Source organism: Lagenorhynchus albirostris, chromosome 12 (assembly GCF_949774975.1).
Source record: "Lagenorhynchus albirostris chromosome 12, mLagAlb1.1, whole genome shotgun sequence".
NCBI lineage: Eukaryota > Metazoa > Chordata > Mammalia > Artiodactyla > Delphinidae > Lagenorhynchus > Lagenorhynchus albirostris.
Window position 1 is genome coordinate 141,323 of NC_083106.1, and position 22,037 is coordinate 163,359.

Consider the following 22,037-nt stretch of genomic DNA (forward strand, 5'->3'; position numbering starts at 1 on the left):
CACGGGGACTCCTTCGGCGGGGGGGTCACAGTGGCCCAGAGAGCTCCAACTCCGCCTGAGTTGAGCCGGGGAGGGGCAAGGTGGTGGCCGGCTGAGCAGTGACCCCCCCCACCCCGCCTGGCAAGCTGCAGTGGACACTCCACAAACCCCTGCTGCGTCAGGTAAGGCCCCTTCCCCTGGGGGGAAGAGGAGAAAGAAGAGCTGGCTGGCCTTGCGTGGGCGGCAGCTGCCGAGAGATGTAACTCACGCACACACACACACACACACACACACACACACTGTAGACCCAGGTGAGGCAACACGGCACCATTCTCGCCAGGAGGGCGAGGCCACTGCGGATCTGCCGGGACAGAGGATTTAGAGGTGCCTGTTGTCAAGGCAATCACCCGAGTATCCCATCCACATACTGTCAGGTTCTGTGATGAAACATGGGCTTTGGACACAAACACAGCAATGGCACTGCCGCCTGGGTCCCAGGCAGATGGGGCTGCACGTCTGTGGCCCCCTGGCCCCACCTCCTCCTGCCCTGCCCCCATCCCCACTGCTGAGGATCCCACGGGGCGGGCGCGGCACATCCGCTGAGAAGCAAGAACCATGGCTCGAGGGTGACTCCCAGTGACATCGAGCTTTGGGCCCACCCCTCGGGGGTCCCACCGGGGGGGTGGGGGGGAAGGGAGGAAAGCGGCGACTGTTCAGACCTCCCGTGTGCTGGGCACTGCATGCTGGTCCTTACATGATACCCAGTGTTGTCCTGCTTTCCGAGCTGAGGGAACTGAGGCTCAGAGAGGGTAACTTGCTGAAAAGTCACACAGCCAGTCTCCCAACCACCTTGGCCACATGGCCCCGGCCCCTCATGCCGGCCACAGTTTCTTATGGAAATCAGGGTCAGCTTGTGCCTTGCTGGGGCCCTGGGAGAAAACAGGACTGGCTCAGAGAACCATGTGTGGGGCCGGGGAGTGGGGTCCACCCCCCGTGAGCTGGACGTGCTGCAGGGAGTGTTTGTGATGGGAACCCCAGCCCCTCCCATCTTCTCCACCTCCTCTGCAGTCCACCCGACGTGGGGCTGAGGGGGGTCTCCTGGCCCCCGGCACAAAAAGCAGCCGACAGGATCACTGGGCGAGTGGCTAAGGCCACTTACAGTCACAGTGCAAGGTCTCTGAGTGCTCAGCAAAGGTGCTTACAGAGGAGCACCTGTCGTGATCACCCGTCATCACAATCACACAGCCAAAACACAACAGCTACCTCTGTGGGCAAAACTAAAACTGAACTGGGCAATCAGACCTGGCTTTGCGGCCCGACTACATGTAGAGGCCGCGGCTGTAGCTTCTATAAACCAGATGCTGTTCTCCCCACAAGAAACAGGGACAGAGGGGTGTCAACGAGGCTCATTTGGGAGATCGGTTTCCCACCTGTTACAGATACTCCAGAATGAGAAAGCCCCTTCGGCTGCTGTGCAAATCGTAGTTTCTTCTCAGATCCGTGGGAACAGCTGGAAACGAGCTGGGCTCCGGGGGGAGATGGTCAGCTCGGGGAGGACAGCGTGTGGACAGTGGGCAGGTGCTGCAGAGCTACAGACCCCGGACGAGGGCACAGCCTCCTGCCAGCCCGGTCGAGCCCCGGGGCCCTGGCACAGGCCTCGCGTCCCGGGGGGCAGGTTCACAGACTTGGAGACCTCAACCTTAAACCCGGGCCCCTAGCTCCAAGGCTTCTCAATTCTTGAGCTTATTCCACAACATACATATGTCCAGCTTCCTCATCTCTTCCCGGGGAGTTCATCCCATGCGATCACTGCTTCGTCCGTGTGACATGGGTTGTGTTGGGAGAAGGGGTCCGTCCTCGGGGTGGAAAGGCAGGGCTCCCGCCCTCCGTGGGGTCAAAGTCGCTTGGCTCCACTGGCCTCCAGGAGCAAGGATCCTGCTCAGACAGCCCTATGAGTAAGTGATCAGAAAAGGCAGTTCCAGCGTTCCTGTGCCTTTTCAATTTGTACATGTTTCTGAATTGCAGTATTTTCTCTGCAAATTAACCCACAGGGAGAAAAGCCTCGCCCAGACACATGCTGAGATGTACATGAGGAGATTTGAACACACCTCGTGGTTTCAGTGAACACCCAGCTGGTGGCTCCTCGGCCCCTGTGGATGGGCCCCCCCAAGCCCAGGCTGCTCCGGGCCCTGGTGAGGTCTCCCACAACAGTGCGGGTACGGGCGTGAGGGGCAGGGTCTCTGGAGGGACGAGGGCCCTCAGGATGGCCTGTGACCTGCAGGGACTTGGGCCCCATGACTCGGGGCTCACAAAGCCACCGAGGGCTCTGGGGGTCACACCTGTCCCAAGCCAGCCCTTCACATCGGGGTCCTAACAGGAAACAACGCTGTCCACAGGTCCGAGTCTCAGGTGAGGATTTTGGTGGCCACAACGCTGGGCTCCGAGCTCTGCTCTGCAGGGCCAGCGCTCAGCGGGCAGGTGACACGCAACAGCATCTGTGGATGAGGGTGGACCCACGGGCAACATGGCCACGAATAACCACACACGTGTCACTGCACACACGTGTGACTGTACCTGTGGAACACATTCATGGAAATAGAGTTCTGATGGACATGCCAAACCTTCTTCGTCCCTTGAGAAGGGAGGGATTTCGCATTGCCTGCTCAGCCTGACCCAAGTGGAACGCGGTCGCTTGGGGAGTTTTATGAGAAAGGCTGGGCATCTTTTCGTTTAAGGGCGACTTCTCCTTCCTTCTCGTGAGCTGTGTCTCACGTCCTTTGCCTCCTTTTCCTCATTGACCTATTGGTCTCTTTATTATTGACTTAAATAACAAAGAAACTCCTCTCGGTTTCTGTTACAAACATCTTTTACAGCTTATCTTCATCTTCCGACTGGCTTACGGTGACGGTTTAGTTCCACGCAGAGTATTTTTATTCTAATGTCATCTTTTTGTTCATATCATTATGGCTTCTGGGTTTTGTGCTATATTTAGGCCTTCCATACAACATAAAAACCCTCCTGTGGTTTCTTTCAGTCAGTACACGTCTGTTTCTCTTCTTTAGCATTCAGATCATTGATCTGTCTGGAATTAACTTTGATGAAGTACAGGGCCAGCTTTATAGTTTTCCAAGATGTTTCTCTATGTAGCACCACTACATTCCCCCAACGATTTAAACACTTTTATCATAAATGACATGTATTTTGGGTCTGTTTCTGGACTTCCTAATTATCCATTTGCCAGTAACAGAGAGTTTAAAATATAACTTCAAAATGTGTTTTAATATCTGATAGAGCTAATTCCTCTATTATTTTTCTCTTAGATTTGCCCTACTTTTATTTTTTCACACAAATTTAGATTTAACCTGTCTAGTTAAAAAGAGTTAACATTTTAGTTGGGGTTGCACTATGTGTGCAGATTAACTGTGCAGAAACTGGCATCTTCAACCCAAGCGCACGCGTGCTGGTCCCTGTCCCGGTGTGCACGTTCCCCAGAGGTGCTATACAGTTTTCCTGCTGTAGGACTTCCATATTTCTTCCTAACCACATTGTTACGCAGCTTATCTTTTTTTTGTTGCTGTGATAAATGAAGCTTTTCTTCTGTCGTATCTCCTACTGGTTCTTGTTTCCAGACAGGAAGCCTGCTGATTACTTTGCCAAATTCTCTTATATTTTTGTACATATTTTTCAGCTGCTTCTCTAGGGTTTTCCAGATATACAATGAAATAACCTGTAAGTAATCATCACTTTATCTCATCCTTTCCCAGTTTTGTACTTTCTTTCTCCTGACTCAACTGCATGGGCCAGAACCACCAAAGCTGTGTGAAGGGGCTGTGGGATCGTGAGGGTCTGTCTTCTTCCCAGCGTCTCCAGGGTTCCCCAGGATGTGAGCTTTCAGGCTGAGACAGCACTGATAATGTTAAAGACGTATTCATCAACTGCTGTTTTATTAGGAGCATTTTAAAAGCTGAGAGTGGATGTTGAATTTCATCCAATGTTTGTCGGCATCTATAGAGACATTTTAATCTTTTGCTCTACTAGATGGTGGTTTATATCAAAAGACCTAGTATTGACCCATTCTTACTTCACTGGAAAAAACTACTTAGTCCCTTATTAGTGTATAATCTTTTTAACACACTGCTGGATTCTGTTTGCTAATTACTTACTTAGGATTTTCACACTTGCTTATACATTAGATTAGTTGATAGCTTTCGTTTTTGCTGATCTCTTTGGTGTCAATGTTATGTTCGCTTTCTTTCTACATTTGCGATGGCTTAAATAATGTTGGAACAGGCAGGGTAAATGGCACAGAGGGAAATCAGCACTTGCCACCCTTTACCCAAGTAACCTGGAAATGGGCCTTTTATGTGCATCTGTTGGAAATTAAAAGATACTTGAGATATTATGAAGAAATTCCTATTTTAAAAAGCCATCGAGATAAGAAGTCTAACGGGAGTTTTGCTTTCGGTAAAATTCCAAGTTTGACTTGCTCTTAAGGCCATTTGGTGCCCAGCACTGTGTGTTAATTTTATTGAAATATCACTATCTTATGCTCACAAGTGCAGTGGTGAAAGGCCAGGGAAGTGGAACTTAATGAGCAGCCAGGCACCTGCTTTCTCGTTTCCGGGAAGCGAGGACCTGCCTGCGGTCGAGCACCGGGCGGGTGACTGGAGATTGGAGGGAGCCTGGCAGGAGGTGGCCAGGGGCCCGGCTAGGGTGCGGACGCTTAACTAACTCCAGCGGGCAGTGCGGTGCGGAAGGCTGAGGGCCACTGCTGAGCTTGGGGGGCCGTGCTGATGAAGTGACCGCGGGGCACCAAGACCCTCGTGGTGACACCCAGCCCCTGGGTCTGAGGGAAGTCGCGTCCTAGAGCCACAAATGAACCTTTACAGCAGATTTTGTGAAATTCTGGGGGCGCTGCCACCACGGCAGCCGGGGGCTCTGTGCGGGGCGGGCATCTCAGGAGAGGCTTGGGTGGGTGAGTCTGGCCACGAGAGGTTGACTCCTCCCCAGAGGTGGCTTCCTATACCGCACGGAGTCGCTCGGGTCCCTGGCTTCCCACTGACTCCCTGGAGACCATAAGATGCCTCAGGTCTTGCCTGGGCATCCGCTCCTGCCCACGCCCAGGGTCTGGCTGAAAAAGCGCCGAGGGGGGCCCCAGAAACCCTGGAGTAGGTCCCGTGCTGCCCTCCTGCCTGGTCCCAGCTCTGGGTGGTCCCATCAACTTGGAGAACACGGAGGGCGGCCTGGCGCCCTTGTTTCTGGGAGGAACTGCCACGCTCTGCCCTCTCCTGATAAACCTGGGCGTGGGCCCTGCATGTGCAGCTCAGCAGCCTGTGAGGCCTCCTCGTGCAGGTCTGTGTGGTGCCCGGTGGAAGTGCCCCGGACACACGCCGTCCTGATGGAGAGAAGCAGCCCAAGGTCACAGCCAGACCTGGGAGCTGGTCTCCCCAAGAACCAGCAGGAGAAACAGAATCTCTGTATCCCTAGGTTCTCAAAAAAGAAAGTAACTGTAAGCGAACAGGGTAGGGGGTCCCTGGAGAAAGAACCAGGCATGGCCTTCCTGACATAAGAAGCCATTTGGGGCCTAAGCCTTTTGTGATCTGAACGTGGACACAGCGCTTGCCCTTGAACAGGTCTCAGCAGTTAATGATCTTAATGGAGGCGGGAAACGCAGGAACAAAGGAAGACCAGTCAAGAAGCAACGGAACAGCGATGCAACAGAGTCCCAGCTCCTCCCCAAGGGGCGCACACCACAGACTGAGTTACTCTGCAGGAACTAAGTCCTCCCCAGGAGGCGAAGAGGGATGCTGACCGTCCCAACTTCAGTCAGCTAAAGCCTGGGCTGTGTCCACCTCTGCCCAATTCTATGTTGAATTCTCTTCTGCTCAAGCCCCCTCATGAAGATGCAGGTACCCTTGGCTTAAAACATCCCCTATTTTGCTGCTCTGGGAAATATCCCCGGTGCTCTCCTTACTTGCTGCAAGTAATCAATCCTTCCTTCTCCCGCACTGGGCTTGGTTGTGTCTTCTGGCTCGACGCTCACCAAGAGGGGAACTCAGTTTGGCGGTAACGTAGCAAAGGTCTGGCTTTGCCCTAGACCCCTCCTAGCCTCCCGCTGAGGGGCTCCAGTCTCACCACCTGACACCTCGGTGGAGAGGAGGCTGCAACCGGCCCGCTCCCTTCAGCAGCTCTCAACCCCAGCTGAAAACACGGACTCTCTAGGAGGCTCCGCAGCTGCGCCCCCTGCAAGGAGCCCCCTGGTGCTGCCGGGAGGGACGTGGATCCCACAACAGGGCCCACGAAACGGTCCTGCTAACAGCTGACGAAAGCCCACCCATCTGTCCCATTAAACCAGCTCCCCAAACTGCGTGGGTGGACAGATGTTCCCTGGCCAAGGGGCCGTGTCCCAGCCAGTTGGAGCTCTCCCGTGCGGGCAGACTCAGCCCGCAGACACCAGCCTGAAATTTGGGGAAGGGTCCATTCCGGAGTCAGGCGCCAGGCGAACAGAAATACACGGCCACCCAGCTCTCAGACTGGCCAGCTCTCCTTCCAACCGTACGTGCTCCGAACTGGGGGGAGGGGGCCAGGCCAGAGGCGGAGGGAGCGCTGAGGGAGGGGCAGCAGGGCCGGGAGGAAGGAAGACCGACCCCTCCCCAGCCCCATTCCAGAGCACAGATAAAAGTGAAACCTGACCGGGGAGTGTTTGTGTTGCCACGGTAACGGGGACACTTCAGCAACTCGGAGCAGATGGTCAGTGAGCAACAGGCAGCATATGCTCCCGTAAGCCCTGCCGTGGGCACAGATGGAGGGTGGGCAGGGCGCTCGCCCTGGTACCCTGACATTTCCTTCCCTGCCCTCCCCTTGGTGCTGCGTCACGGACATTAGCGCCTGTGTGTGCAGCTGGGCTTCAGTTAGCCGAGCGGGACGCTGACGACCAGGGGCCCGGCGCCCAGTGAGCAGCCCTGCCAGCCCTGGGCTGTGCCCGCGGCTTTTACAGAAGCAGCACACTTCCCTGTGGGAAGGAGGAGAATTAAACGTCTCCTTCAGCGTCTTCAGGGACAGGGTGGGGCAGAGACAGGTCCTCGTGGGGACTTCGGGGACTCAAGGGCGGGAAGCATGTGGTCACGCTGCCTGGCCACCAGCCAGGGTGTGACCCTGCGATTCCGCGTCTTGTGCCGTTTGTAAATCTTCACCGCATCTGGTCTGACCCCCTTCGTGGGAGGTTTAAGTATCAGCCTCCAGCCCAGCCGACGGGAGAAGACCCCTGCACACGCCACACCTTCCTCTGTCCCAGCTGCATCTGAACGTGTCCTGTGGCCCGTTAGGTCGGACACTCCCTCTTCCTCGGGCTGCCTGACTCAGAATGAGCCTTGTATGGACAGGACGAGAGTAAATTCCTATCTGGACCCTGGGGACAGAGTCTCCCACACAAATGTCCCGTCAGTACGTCTGCCCACAGAACGGCTGCGTCAACCTACGTGGCTTCTCCGCTGTCCCCAGGCTCCCACACCTCCATCCACGCCTCCTCCAGGCTGTCCTGCGTTAGCTTTTGGCCATTTTGTTTCTGATGCTTTTTTTAATGCATTAAATTCTAACCCGTATCTCTTCCCACTTTCCCTTTCCAGAGGTGCTGAAGTTGTCATTTCAGGGAAAACAACACAAAAAGTTTTGTTGCCAATGAGGAAATCTGAAATTTCAAGCAAAAATTAGAGTTGGGAGCCCTTGTGTGAGCCACAGCCGCTGGAGGGTGTCCTCAGGGAAGAGCTCTCAGACGGAGCTGCGGGCGACAGCAGCGAGTGTGACTCTCGTATAAGGAAACATGCCAGCGTTTGGAAGACTGCAGAACTCAGAGAGCCAGTATTTTCCACATGACCAAGCAGGGTACACAACTGTGCGCCCAGAGTGCAGGGCAGACCAGTGCCTGTCACACACGCTGGGCCGGAGTTACTGAAGCGGTTTCAGATTCCACTGCAGTTGCCTTCAGAGAACTCCTGCCTGTGGAGTGTGGGATGGTTTCCAGGAAGCCTGTCCATCTCTGAAAAGGCACCAGAGGCCTCCTGCTCTCGAGCCACAGGCCTGGGGCCGGTCCTCCTTTTCTCTCAGACGAATGGCGCACTGCTGCAGACGGTCTGCTGTCTTTCCTAAAACCGGACACTAAATGGATTTGCAAAAGTGCAAAAGAATGCTGCTCTTCTCACTCATTTTTTTGGAGGAAATATGTTATTTTTAAATGAATTAATAAATACACATTTAAGGTTTTTTACCCTTTTTAATTTTCAGTGCAGTAACCTAGAGTCCTCAATAGTTTCTAGGTATAAAAGGGGTCTAAGACCGGTAAGAACGAGAACTGTTCCCAAGAGGATGAAAAGCACATTTTCTACGACTCTGTGTACTTGCTAGGGGCCACCAAAGCCTGGGAGTCTACTGTAGTGATCTGCTGCTCCTCCGTGAAAGAGAAATCCTTCATATCCAACATAACAAGGCGATTTTCCTGACGTCTGTCCACACAAGCTCAGAAACATTCAGTTTGACAATCAGCTCATTATAATGTGCTGTGAACGTTTCTACGAGGGCCAGGGACTGAACCTCGCTACATACCATCCGGGATTAAAACGATTTTAATCCAGCTTTAAGACGTGGAAAGGTCCAACTGTTAGAAGGAAATATGCTGAAACCCAGAATATCAGAAAAGAGCAAAGGAAGAGGAGGATTTCTAAGGGGGGGAAGAAAAAAGAGCATGACTCTTTGGGAAAACCTTTTCAGAAAGAAAGAAAGTTCCGTAGCCTTAAATTGGCGACTCATGCTGAGTCATACGATCCCTTCAGCCACTGCGGTACTGTCTTCTCAGAAGTGCATTGCTCCGAGACCAACGCCAAAGGGATTAGACAATTTCCTCCTTTCGAGCTGACTGCATCCCCCTCGCCCGGCACACGGTGACCTGTCACTGCCCTGCTGCCTGGGACAGGAAGGCTGGGGTGACACCAGATGTGTATCAGTGGCTCAGACTATTTCAGTATCTCTTCACACGTGACAGGCTTTTATCTTGGTCTGGATCCGAAGTTAAGGGCTGTGGCTTGAACATTTGATTCAATAGACAGGCTGGTGGCTTAATTTAATCGAATCGTCTGCTTTTCCTGAATTTTAACAGCTACATGGATCAAGAAAAGGGAGAGTATATCTCACGCCATTTTACACAGACTTATGAGTTAGCTGCCAACGCAAAGGACTGACAGGCTGGAGAGGCCGAATCAAACCACAAGACAGATCTTGGAGTGCTTTACTCTTGGTGCCGGACCTGCCTCCAAGAAAATGGGGTTAGGAGACGACGAAACTGTAGAACAGCCGGCGAGAAACCTGCAGCCCGTGGAACCTTCCGGAAGAGGCTTCCCCCGGCTGCTCAGCTTTACTAACATTCAGTGGCTCTAGTGCAGACAAGTGTCCAGGCGCGAAGCCGTGACCAGTGGGCCTCGCTCCCTCCTGCCCTCAAGTCACTGCCTGCCGGACCCCCTGCCCTCCGGCTCTGACCTCCGGGCAGAGGTGGGCGCTGACCTGGGTGCCCGCGGGGACCTACTCGTCGGCACCAGCACACGTTTCCCCCGCAACTCCCTGCGTGTCCTGTGGGCGCTGACCTGGCTCCCCAGGAGAGAGGCTTTCTGGGAAAACCACAGAGACGCGAAGACCAGTCTGGTTTGGAGAGGCTGCTGCTTCTCCTTCTTTTTAGTTCAGACAACTTGCCGAAAAGAGAAGGTTGAAGTCAACTTCAGTTTTTACCCAACCTCTAATAAAGCCGGCTTTCGCCATCCACCTCCTCATTCAGAACTATAACCGCCCCGCAGACCCGCGCTGCTTCCGCAGAAGGCGGGTTCGGTTGGGCCGGGAACAGTGGGGGAGGCACGAGCCATGGCCTTGGGTGCCACCTGAGACCGTGAGGGAGCAGGTTTTCTAACCACACAGGACCTCGACGTGAGGGGACGTTTGCCAACTGTTGGTTGGCTCACCTCCGTGGATGGGGTCTCACGGTCAGTCTGCAGAGCCAGCTCCAGCCCTTCTTAACGCTTCACAAGGAGCTCCCAGAACATCTGGGAGACGGGAGCCACGGAAGAAGCCACGAGTCAGCTTCTGCTACACTAACAGGGAGGCAGCCGGCTCGGCCGTGGGTCACGTTGGCATCAAACAGGAGGAAGTTATGGGCATCAGGCCCTGCGGGGCCCCCCGAACGCAGCACCTGCAAGCAGCCCGGGTCCCCTCTCCCCACACGGAACTGCGGCTTCCCCAGAGCATGGCGTTCAGCGTCCCTCTTTCCACCAAGGGACGCAGTTCATGGTCCGACAACATCATGGTCCGCAAGCCTGCTCTTCCCCAAAGCCGGCAGGACAGTGGGGTGAGGAATTCACTGGGCACTAAGCCAGGCTGACACTGAAGACCGGTGAAGATGTCCAGTCACCTGTGTGTCACCAGCCGAAGCTTCAATACCACGTATAAAACACAGACCTGCCTCACACATGTGCTTCGTTTCCCTTTAGCAAATTTTTTTTTTCTTTTTTGTGAGTCAGGAAATAGTGGTGCCTGCTTATTTATTTTTCTTCCTAAATTGTGGCAGGTGCCTGAAAGAACTTGAAATTTTAAACAAGAAGCTCAAAGGATGGAAAAAAATGAACATAACCAAATTCTGGGTGTTGAAACCTGAAAAAAAATCAGATTTATAAAATCCAACTAATTAGTACTTTAAAAAAGGACACTTTATCTCAGACGAAAACAGCGTCCCTGCCGTGCTGTGTTCCTCCACGGGATCACACACACATTGCTGCTGCAGAAATTCCCACAGCACAGTTCAGGCAGGAGCCTTCCTGAAACCCAGTCCCCCAGAAGCTCTACCAGTTCAAGGGAGCAGCGAAGTGGGGGACTCCCGGCCTGGTACCAAGGGGCGCGAGGCACAAGAAGGACCCACCGCACCACAGCTGCAGGGGTGGGTGGGCGCCCGGGGCAGGGTGCCCCAAGCCTCGTTCCCCCCAAGGCTCTGCTCCCCCTTGTGCCGCCACCGCAGGCCCTGCAAGAGGCTCAGCCGCCACTGTCCCGGCACAGCCCTCCTCCAGCACAGGCTACGGCGGCCCACGGAGAGCTACTGGGGTTGTGATGCTGACACTATTTGCTTCATAATTTAGCTTCCTTTCATCTACATAATGTCTTAGATTGAAAGCTGTATCAAGGAAGAGCTGTGAGCAGAAGGAATCTAAGGTGTGTCTGCACGAATTTAAATCACATTAGAAGAACAACAAATCAGCACAGAAATCACTTTTTTCCTTTTAGGGAGTACGTGTGACTCGCATTTGAAGATGAGGACACCGGGGCCACAAAGTAGGAGGAGGCCAGGCAGAGTCAGGACCAGACCCTGCTGTCGCCACGGTAACCTCGTGGGAGTCGTCTGCTACCTAAGAGGCCTGGGTTAGAGCCCCAAGGCCTTTCCAGCTCTAGAACTTTAACTACAGGTCCACATGAAAAACAGAAGCAAAGAAGTCAGTCATGTTTTCTCATTAGTAACAGACTAATCATTTATATTTGGCATAAACCACACACTTGCATCACAGATCACCGTTACGACACGAAGAGAGATGGCAAACCCGACCAGACCATCTGTACAGCTGCAGGCTTCCCTGTGGACCTTGTGGAGAGTGCCGAGGAACAGAGCACGTGGAATGCGGCCCTGGTGCCCGGCTCCTGGATGGGTCACAGCTTTTCCCTGGTTCTTGCATGTGTCTCCTTTAATGATGAGGTCTGGCTAATTCCTAGGAGCAAAATGCTCACCACAAACCAGTCATTTCCACTCACCCGTAGAAAACTCTAACTCCTGACAAAATGGCCTTTCTGACAAATTTAAACAAGGAATCAAAACCTAAAAGCTGTACCATGGACACATCAATGCATTTTACAAGGATCCTTGTATGTCAGAGGCCTGGGCCCACCACTGTGAGAAAGTAACTTTCTGTGAAGTCGTGTTTTTAACTCAAGGACAGCTGTATGAAGACACGAGTGTGCACTGGGCTGTGTGAAAATGAAGCAGGAGCCGTAACCACGCGCTCTGGACAGACAGCGAGGCCTCTGCTGTGCGGCCGACCAGAGGCCTCCTGCAGTGTGGCTGAGTTCTCCACTCCCTATTCTCTCCCACGAGCGTCTCTGCATTTACATTCACTGTTAGGACAATACTTGTATTCGGGGTGAAGCTGCAGTGATGCTTCTGGGCGACACGTCGCCGGTGGTTTTCCGTGAGTGTCTTCAGTTCTGCCTTGTCTTCCTGGCTCCCTTCTCTACCCGCTGCCTGTGAAATGCACAAGGGGAACGGAGTTTAAAACACACACCACGTCCCATGTACGTCTTGGACTGGGTGCCAGTAACGTGTGAAACACAGTGTATTTTGTGATGTGTCTTGACCGTAGGTAAGCCAGAGGCACTATGTTCAATGTCCAAGTTTTAAAACAATTCTCTCTCCAATGGTGACACGGTTCTGTCCCACCCAGCAGGCAGGCGTTGGCTGGACTGCCTGGAACACAAGTGGCTGCGTGAGTCTCCGTGGCAACCGCATCTTCTGAGCCAGCCCGCTCTTCCTGCCAGGACAGGACAGCTTCCTAAGCTGGAGGGCCTGGGGTGAGCAGGAAAGGAGGGGTGTGTCAGCTGCAGTTCCCTCCACAGGAAGCATCACACCTGAGGCCGTGTGTGTCTGCATGGGTGCTGTGCTGCCTGGATGTGGAGGAGGGTCTAGGAGAAGCTGAGGGACGCCCTGCCCCTGCGGTGCCCCCTCACTGAGCGTGGCCTTGGAGGCCCACAACGGGTCTCCTGATCTGACGCCACCAACCATGTGCTTCTTCCATGTGACCCCTGCTGTCCTCAGGGCTCAACAGCATCCTTTCTTTGTGGGTCGCTCCTGCCTCGGAGATGCTGGAAGGTGCCAGCCCCTCTCCTCTGAGACGCTCCTCCCCGCGACCCAGGGCACCTGCACCCAACCCCTCCTGCACCCTCAGGCAGCTCTCCCTCAACCTCCCCTTTCTCCGTGGTCTGTGGGTGCTGGTGCCCCAGGGGCTATTCCTAGTTCTCTACAGATGTGCTCGCCGTGTGCGCCTGCATCCGTGTGCGTGTGCGGCGTCGGCGTCTCAAGGGCAACACACCCACAGGTCACTGCTGTTCTCCCCATGCTTCCAAGTCAACGCTACTGAGATCTGAACCCAACACAAGGCAGAAACCTGGAGGTTACTCCAAGGCCCCTCACCCTGTTTCCAAAGGTCACACAGAGCTTCAGATGTTCTCAACTACGTCACCCCTTCTGCGCCTCCAGCAGAAACTGGAGGTCTCTGCTCTAAGGGAACTGACCGGCCCGAGGCAACAGAGCGAAGGATTGCAGAGTCAGGGCTTCCACAGGGGCCCCATGACTGGGAAGATGGCGGCAGAAGGCCCGCCAGGCACAGACTTCCAATCCCTTTCTAATGCCTGACTCGTCAACAAGAGCGGACTCAAGAGTCACCTGGCATCTGAGGAAAAAAAACTAAAGTAAAACAGAGACCAAAACGAACATACAGAAAAAGAAACTTGGAAGGACAGTCTATGAAGGAAGAGAAACAAAATAAAACGAACTTACGGGTGTAATTAATCTCAGATGTGAGAGAAAACGTGCAGTCTTGACACAAAGAAGAAAATGTGATAAAAATTAAGTATGTTGAGCTCTCAGAATTTAAAAACAGCACAATTAAAAAATTAACAGAAAGGATGGAAAATAAAGTTTAGGAAATTTCCCACAAAGTAGAGTAAAAAGACAAAAAGATATTAGGAGGAAAATGTAAGATAATTATAGGACTCAGAATACAGTGTCTAACCTCTGAGACAAATAATTGAGAGCAGAGAAAATGAAAGGAGGAAATCATCACAGAATCACTTGAGAAAAGTTTCCGGACCTGGAAGATGTGAATTGGCTTCATGTCACCGTCCATTCGGCAGGTGGGCCACGCTGGAGATGGACTGGCTTCCCCCACCGCCCTGAGCAGGGGCTCCTTGGAAGCTCTTGCTGGTGGTCAGGTGTGTGCCAAGAAGCTGGACTGGGTGCTGGACCTCCCTGACTTGGGGCCCATCAGGATGGCCAGGCCTAAGGCCTTTCCTTAGAAGCTCACCCACACCGACCTCCTTAGAGAGTGAAGGACACACCTTCCTCACCACAGGCCAGAGACAGACCCAGTGTGTAGAGGTTGTTAATTAAACAAAGAGGCCATCAGACTGACTTGGCTCAAGGCCTTAGCAGCCTAAGTAAGCAAACCCTCAAATGCCTTGAAATCAAGGAACCCAAACCTAAGGACAACCCACCACAAGCAGCCAGAGAGGCTACGAGCTTCAGCCGGCCAGCAGCCTCGGGCCTTGCTTCGCCTCCTCCCGGCCCTTACTGGTGACGCCTCCAAACAGATTCTGCTTTGGTGCGGCCCAATTTGAATTTACTTTTTTCCTCAAATAAGCTCTTAAAAATTTAATATGCTTTAGTTTGTCTTTTAACAAAGTGAACGAGAGTTAAGTCAGCAAAGAAAAGACATGGAAAGTTGAAGCAAATGCGGCAAAATCTTGATAATGAAGAATCTGGAACGTCCATTCTGAAGCTGAAGCTTCCATTACTGCAGGACAATGGAAAGAACGGCACGCGCTAATCAGAGCATAAAGGTGGATTAGAAGAGGGAGGTGCAGAGGTGAGGGCAGGCTGCGGGCACGGAGGGAAAGGAGGAGGACGCAACCGAGTCACTCACGAAGGAGGCAAACGCCTTCAGACCCAGCTTCCTTCCTCTGCAAACCTCGGAGATGGAAACAAAACCTCAACGATGCGTGAGTGGTACTTTAGAAGCTTGACAGCGGCCTCCACAACAAAGCTAAAGGTCAGAGATGAACGGATGCCGTCACACTGCTGTCTGCTGAGGCCAGTTTTAGCTGCCAGACACGTCTCCCTATTTCTTTGTATGCCTTGTGATTTTCTGCTGAAAACTGGACATTTAAAGCGTATACTGCGGTAATCCTGGAGATCTGATCCTCCTCGTCTCCTGGCGTTTGCTGTTTGTTGTTGCCGCCTCTGTGCTGGGGACCAGCCTGAGGGGGACACGTGAGGCCTGCTCATGTCTTTTCTGAGCCTGCACCCTTCCCTGGCCATGTGTGGTGGCTTTCTAAATTCCCCTGTATATATGCTTGCTTTCGAATGTCCTAACCCTTTAATGTCTGGCTTCCAGAAGAGCACAAAGGGAAAAAAGAGGAAACAAAAGCTCCGCAGGGGTTGCTCCTCTAAATACTGTGGGGTTGAGACAGTGGCGGCCAGCGCCTGTCCCTCAGCAATCAAGAAGCCTGATGTGTGGCCCAGGACCTCACTGCCCATCCTGGCTCCAGCAAGCTGCACTAGGAACGAGGACACGGCTGTCTGCCGAGGGCTGGAGGATGGGCAGCCAAAGGGGATGGATGGAAATGAATCACAACTAACCAGCCATGCCTTCCCCTGGAAGCTGCAGGCCTTCAGACTCCAGAGTTCCACAACAGCTCCTTCACACAGTTTCTGCCAGTACAACTGCTGTCCAGGCAGATGGGTCCTGGAGCCTCCTACTGCAGCATCGTCCCTGACATCACTCTCCTGCCATGAATTTTTGAATGTAGTATTTTTATTATTATTTCTAAAAGTAATTTTGATTTTGATTTCCTCAGTAAAAGTTCAGAATAGTAGATTAATTTCCAAGTGGGAAGATTTCTGCTTTTTGTCCTTCTGTTGTTGATTTCTTAAGCTATTTTCTTGTGGACAGAAAATATGTCTTATGTGATTTCTGCTTTTCACTAAATTGGTTGAGATTTACTTTGGAACCTGTAATACCCAGTTAGACTTTTTAACTGTCCATTTATTTTTGAAAATAATATAAATAAAGAGGGCATATATTGTTCTGTATATTTCTATTACAGTAAACTTGTTAATGAAGTTATTCAAATGTATATCATACTTTTGTCTACCTGATCTGTATCTCTGAGACAGAGATGTATTAAATATACTCTTATTGGGTCTGTTTCTCCTTGTATGTTGCTTATAATTTTGATTTATGTCAGGTGCATAAAGGGTATGACAGATTTTCCTCTATCGTCTCTCTTCCCCCCTTTCTTTCTTTCCTCTAGAGTGTACCCCTACATTTTACAAACATACGCAAACTTACATTTTTCTAAAAACTGCTAGATTTATTCAAAACCTATTCTCTCTCTAAGCAAGATAAAAAATTTAGTCTGCCTTTACTTTTCACCTTTTTCGTAAAAAAATAAATAAATTTATTTACTTGTTTATTTATTTATTTTTGGCTGTGTTGGGTCTTCGTTGCTGGGCGTGGGCTTTCTCTAGCTGTGGCGAGCAGAGGCTACTCTTCATTGTGGAGCGGGGGCTACTCTTTGTTGCGGTGCGTGGGCTTCTCATTGCAGTGGCTTCTCTTGTTGCGGAGCACGGGCTCTAGGTGCACAGGCTTCAGTAGTTGTGACACACAGGCTCAGTAGTTGTGGCTCCCGGGCTCTAGCGTGTAGGCTCAGTAGTTGTGGCGCACGGGCTCAGCTGTTCCGCGGCATGTGGGAATCTTCCCAGACCAGGGCTTGAACCCATGTCCCCTGCGTTGGCAGGCTGATTCTTAACCACTGCACCACCAGGGAAGTCACTGCGTTTCATCTTATGCCCCAGAAACACTCATAACTTTCCTTATAATACTCTGATATTTTAGTCTCCAATTGTTTTTGCTTACTCATTTTTTACAGTTAATAATTATACAGCAATAATTATACATTTTGCTGATTTCTTTGTTCAACACTTTCCTACATCCCACGCATTCCTGTTAGCTGAAGTGCTCATTTTGCTAGAGCATACCCACTTTCTTCTGGAAAAGATCTGTTGGTCAAAATTTTACAATTCCTAAAAGTGTATTAATGTTTTGCTCTGATGTTACAATGCTAATTTGGCTGACTATAGGAGTCTGGGCTCAAAATTATTTTTCTCCAAAGGAAAGCAAAGAAATGATGTGATTGCTGGAGAGAAAGCAGATTACAAAGGGTTTTTGCAAAATGGGAGGAATAACCAGGGGATGTAGCTGATGCTTCAGGAGCCGGGCGGTGGGGGGAGGCTGTGGTGGAGCAATGCCACTGACCAGGTGATGGGGACTTGAGAGCACAGCTGAAGAGACCCATGGGTAGTTCATCCACAGGAGGAGACGAAAAAGTAGATATTCCCTCTGTTATTCTGGATTTGTCTATTTCTCCTGGCATTTGCTTAGACAATTTAGATTTGATAATGCGTTGATGCTTGAAAGAGGGCAAATGTGGCTGTAGGAATGTACAGAAAGCAGCGTTGTCAGCTGTGACTGAGGTTGGGGAGAGTGCTGGAAAACTAAGCAGGGAGGAGAGGTGAAACGTGTGGACGGTGGGACAGAGTGGAGGCTGGCTTCCCTGAGGTCGGCGAGCGCGAGTGTCAAGGTGGGGCTGGTAAGGGTGACTGGGGGTTGTTCTCTAGCCACAACACAAATGCAAAGGATTGGATTTAACCGAAGTTTGCAGCTTTACCACAAAACATAGTAAAATGAGAGAGGCAAAGCAGTCAAGAATAGACACAAGAAAGTCACTTTCATTACTGATCATGGAAGGTAAACAGGGAGGGGATACAGCAGCGAAGGAATGTGAGGACCAATGAAGGGGGCTGGACAAGTGGACTGGGGTCCTGATCTGACCAAAGGATCACCCAGATCTAGAGGCAGGAAGCTGTGTGGCTGGACAGTAGGTGTTTAAAACTGAAGTTATTTTTTTAGTGACCACAGAGGGGACCCAGAGCAGACTTCTCTCCTTCCCTTGAACTCTACGAGGCACTGGAACTTTGTACCACCAGAGGCCTCTTGTGCCTGTCTGCCTCCCCAGAGAGTCCAGATAAACTGGGGAGACTGGTTCAAGATGGCGGAATAGAAGGACGTGCCCTCACTCCCTCTTGCGAGAGCACCGAATCACAACTAACTGCTGAACAATCATCGACAGGAAGACACTGGAATTCACCAAAAAAGATACCCCACATCCAAAGACAAAGGAGAAGCCGCAATGAGACAATAGGAGGGGCGCAATCACAATAAAATCAAATCCCATAACTGCTGGGTGGGTGACAGACACTGGAGAACAATTATACCACAGAAGTCCACCCACTGGAGTGAAGGTTCTGAGCCCCACATCAGGCTCCCCAACCTGGGGGTCCGGCAACGGGAGGAGGAATTCCTAGAAAATCAGACTTTGAAGGCTAGTGGGATTTGACTGCAGGACTTCGACAGGAATGGGGGAAACAGAGACCCCACTCATGGAGGGCACACACAAAGTAGTGTGCACATCAGGACCCAGGGGAAGGAGCAGTGATCCTATAGGAGACTGAACCAGACCTACCTGCTGGTGTTGGAGGGTCTCCTGCAGAGGCGGGGGGTGGCTGTGGCTCACCACGGGAACAAGGACACTGGCAGCAGAAGTTCTGGGAAGTACTCCTTGGCGTGAGCCCTCCCAGAGTCGCCATTAGCCCCACCAAAGAGCCAGGTAGGCTCCAGTGTTGGGTCAGCTCAGGCCAAACAACCAACAGGGAGGGAACCCAGCCCCACACATCAGCAGACAAGCAGATTAAAGTTTTACTGAGCTCTGCCCACCAGAGCTACACCAAGCTCTACCCACGACCAGTCCCTCCCATCAGGAAACATGGAAAAAAAGATCTATTTCCAAAGCTGGGAAATAAGGTTGTAGGTCCTACAAGACTGAATGAAAAGTGACTAGACATGCAGATGTCCTTAAGAAGGACCAGCAGGAAGTGGTGAGGATATTTCAAACGTAAGAGATATACATGTATTAAAATAGCGGGAGACTATATCCCTTTTTGGTAAATACCAGATGGGATTCAAACACAAGACAAAGTCAGGAGCTATGCACACAGAGCTGTCGGTCAGGGTGAAGCATCAGGTGCAAAGTTACAAACTGAACTGTGATTCGTTTAGGGTTTATTTTGTTTTTAATGACGTCAACTGAAGGACACGTCTCATGAGCGCTGGTGAGCATGTCTGAGAGTGCTGGGGTTCTCCCGAGTCGTGGTTGTGGCCCAGAAGGGGACTTGGGAGTCACAGCAGCTCCAGGCCAAAGGGAGACAGCTGCTAATGAAGGGCCTGTCTTCTAACCCCTAATCTAGATTTTCTTCTATTATCAAAACCTCAGGGGTTGAGTTCAGAACAACCTGGGGCTTACTATTTCAATTTTTGGATTATCTGAAAATTCCTCCATGAAAAGAATTTCTCTGAACTTGGATTCATTTACGATATTTTTTAACAACAAGAGCCCTGCAGGGCTCACAGACAAAGAGCAACAAATGTACCACTCATTAGTGGCATCATAAATCAGGCTTCCTGTCTGATGCCTGATGTCTGCTGAGAACCCGGGTGTGTCTTCACATGCACAGGCTCTGGGCTTGAGCCTAACAAGTGCAAAATGAAAAGGATGACACAACAGAAGCAGAACCACGAGTCTCATGCTGTGTCAAGACTACGCAGTTACCTCTCCCACCAGGAAGGTGAGAAGGAAGCTGGTACCTCTTTCGCTATACAAACACTTCTGAGGACCAACAGAAGATATGGTTGGAAACTTTACTTTAGGTTAGAATTTATAATTAGAAAACAATTCCTGGAAAATGACATAGCTAGTAGACATCATGTCTTCAAAGACAAGATCATTTGGGAAACATCCTCACTATCTAGTGTTAAAGTTAGAAAAAGTGGGATATAATGAGATTCCCACTCATTAAAAGAAACCAACCATACCCACATCACAGATGAAGACACCGGAATGAAAATGTTAACAATGACCGTTTGGGGCCATGGAATCAGGTACAATGTCTAAAAATAAGCCAACAAAGGTGTTTCTTATATGATACGAGGGAGAAGACTGACAAGGATGTTTGTCCTCTTTACGTGATGCTGGGTCTAGAAGCCACAGGTCAGCCCCTCCTCAGAGAAGACAGGCACTGTCTGATTACTTCACTCTGAAGGAGGGTGCTGGGTTTCATGGCCAGACTCTGCATCTTTTTCTGTGCACACTTTTTCTGAAGGAAGCAAACTCATCTTGAAACCAAGTTAACTTAGCTCCTTGTTGGGAGGTTTTAACATCTGAATTCTTTTAAAGTTTGGCACTTGACATGAAAGATGTATGTTATAAAGACAGATATTGTACTTCAACCTTTGATAAAACTGATTTGTTCTGAAGATATAAGTGGTGGACTTACCCAGAAGATGATTAATATCTTCTCCATTGGTCAGGGTCATACTGTCTACTTCCTGCACCAAATAAATATGAAAACAAAAATTCAGAATCAGATTTCTCTAAAATTCAAACAGAAAAAATGGCACATTTCTAAGTATGTATAAAAACAACACCTGAGTTATACTTGGGGCCAGAACTTTATTCTCTTTTCCGTTTTGGCCACCATAATTATTCCATTAAAGTAGGAAGCAATTAATTAAGAGGCAGCCCTGTGAGTGCAAGGAAGCAGCGTCAAACCTGCTCCCCTCAACTCCAGTTCCAACCGTCTGCGCTGCGCCTGTGCAGCCGCTGCTGTCAGTGAAGTCTGGAAATGGCCCTCCACGTGGAGACGGCTCACGGCACACTCCGCGGATGCGGAAAAGCGCGAGTGTGGTTCCCTCCGCAGCAGAGCCCAGGGCTTCCTTGCCCCTGCCCATGGGGCTGCTGCCCACCTTCCGCCGTGCTCACGGATGATGGGCAGTCTCGTCACCCACACCCCCAGGAGGGTAGCAGGAGGTCACAGCAGTGGCCAGAATGAGGTTTCCAGGCCCCACCCTTGTTATCACAGATGATCGGAGGCAGCTTTACAACAGCCCAGGCCTCCTACAGAATTACCACAGAGAAGTGAAAATCTGAAGAAATCACAGGCAAATTTGTGGCTACTGACTGTGGAATTTAACACATCATTTCTCACCAACAGCATGCAAGAGGTTAAACCATTCTCACTTTAGCTGCCGGCTAGCATTTTAAAAGTTCCGAAAGCTTTGATGTTCACCCCCTTAGTGAGGGGAGGTTCACACCTCTGCTGGTCCAGGGTCCCCACCCCTAGTTCACTGGATCTCAGCCCAGAAAGGTCTCACAGGCTTGTGATTCTCACCTCTCTCGGCCGGCCAGGCCCAAATGGAACGGCTTGCCTCTCATCAGGCCAGGGGGCGGCCGTGGGAAATCTCCCAACTTCTGGGCAGTAACTGAATACTCTCATTTTGAGGCATTCTTAGTTTTTCACCAATAGGAAGAATTTTGCCTGTTAACTCTGCCCTGGAAATAGTGACAACCTTCTGCTTGGACTACCTTAGTATCTCCAAAAAATACTAAAACAGGAGTTCAAAAGTAGACAATACCCAGCAAAAAATGTGCTGGCCAAGTGAAGATGACGTAATTCAATCATAGCATAAAACTGAAAAAGTGGATTACCTAACCTGAAAAAACATATTCCTGTCCCAATAAAAGACTTTATGTATACAAATGTGTGTGTGTGTGTGTGTGTGTGTGTGTGTGTACGAAACACATACTATATGAAAACATCTGCAACTAGGAAACATGCGTGCGCTGCAGTAACATTTTCTGAGCACTCTCCACGTCAGGCAACATGCGAGTGCTCACACTCCGGCTGTTCACGTGTGTCCTGTCGGAACTTCCACCACCTACTCCTCGATTCCGAAGTCTGACGCCAACTCAGCGCTCACCACCTCAACTTGCCTCTGATCTGTGGCCTCCCAGAGGAAGTTCTTCAGCCCCAGCCCTCCGGCACTAGCACCCCTTGACTTTGGGGTGGCTACTGTGGCCCCGACAGAGCAGGGGTTTCCTTCAAAGACCCCTTATCAGACGTATGTGCTGGGTCTACAGGGAAAACACCCCGGAGGCACCGGCACCAGCTCGGGAACCACCGACACCTGAAAGAGGAGTCGCAGCTGCACCTCTGGCCTCGTTCCCTGAGTCAATGGTTCCTTAAGTCCACGTATCGA

At 51.1% G+C, this 22,037-nt stretch overlaps 1 protein-coding gene across 11 annotated transcripts in view; it reads right to left on the reverse strand.

Annotated features, from left to right (window-relative positions):
- FAM120B (family with sequence similarity 120 member B) overlaps window positions 1-22,037 on the reverse strand; it is a 116,338-nt gene that overhangs the window by 33,759 nt on the left and 60,542 nt on the right. For 5 of the 11 annotated variants that reach the window (XM_060167988.1, XM_060167986.1, XM_060167977.1 and 2 more), the window contains 2 exons: window positions 20,276-20,327; window positions 11,501-13,496 (listed from right to left, as the gene is read on the reverse strand). In XM_060167988.1, coding sequence (XP_060023971.1) covers window positions 20,287-20,327 — 41 coding nt within the window. In that variant the 3' untranslated portion in view covers window positions 11,501-13,496; window positions 20,276-20,286. Of the gene's footprint in view, window positions 1-1,715; window positions 1,929-11,500; window positions 13,497-20,275; window positions 20,328-22,037 lie in introns of those variants that run through there. The other 6 variants (XM_060167983.1, XM_060167978.1, XR_009543851.1 and 3 more) reach the window with 5 other exon arrangements.